Here is a 410-nt window from a genome sequence, read left to right on the forward strand (position 1 = left end):
TTCAAATGCTGAAGCAATTTACACATCTCTAGATTGCTCAGACTGGTGAGATATACATCTTTAGTATGATGAATGATTTTCATGTCCGTCGAGTCACATCATTCGTGCCGGAAAAAAGGCTTTGTCGAATTGGCTTGCTCTACAGATTAAAGTCTGCCTTTTCGTAAACAATTACTCTAGATTGTCGCTTGTCACGAATTTCATATCCAAAATAGATGCGACAAAACAGGATCAGGGCATGTTCTTGAGTACCTGCAATTTTAAAACGTTTAAGCTTCTTTAGGACTTGTTGAACAGTCCACAATGGTTCCTAAGCTTCTATTTGATGATTAAATGTGGCGCCAGGCATCTACAAAAGAGAAAAGTCAGGTACATATGTAAAGAAGCGCATGCAAATTGTTTTGCCACTT

At 38.3% G+C, this 410-nt stretch overlaps 1 protein-coding gene across 1 annotated transcript; it reads right to left on the reverse strand.

The window, feature by feature from the left end:
* Nucleotides 1-139: 139 nt before the first annotated feature.
* Nucleotides 140-391, reverse strand: PHALS_04888 (uncharacterized protein; the record flags this gene model as incomplete). The annotated part of the gene is made up of 2 exons (XM_024718746.1): nucleotides 140-310; nucleotides 374-391. 2 exons carry the CDS (start codon nucleotides 389-391, stop codon nucleotides 140-142), a joined length of 189 nt encoding a protein of 62 aa, XP_024584114.1.
* Nucleotides 392-410: the final 19 nt, after the last annotated feature.

The sequence above is a fragment of the Plasmopara halstedii genome, assembly GCF_900000015.1.
Source record: "Plasmopara halstedii genome assembly, contig: Scaffold_2791, whole genome shotgun sequence".
NCBI classification, from domain to species: Eukaryota; Oomycota; class Peronosporomycetes; order Peronosporales; family Peronosporaceae; genus Plasmopara; species Plasmopara halstedii.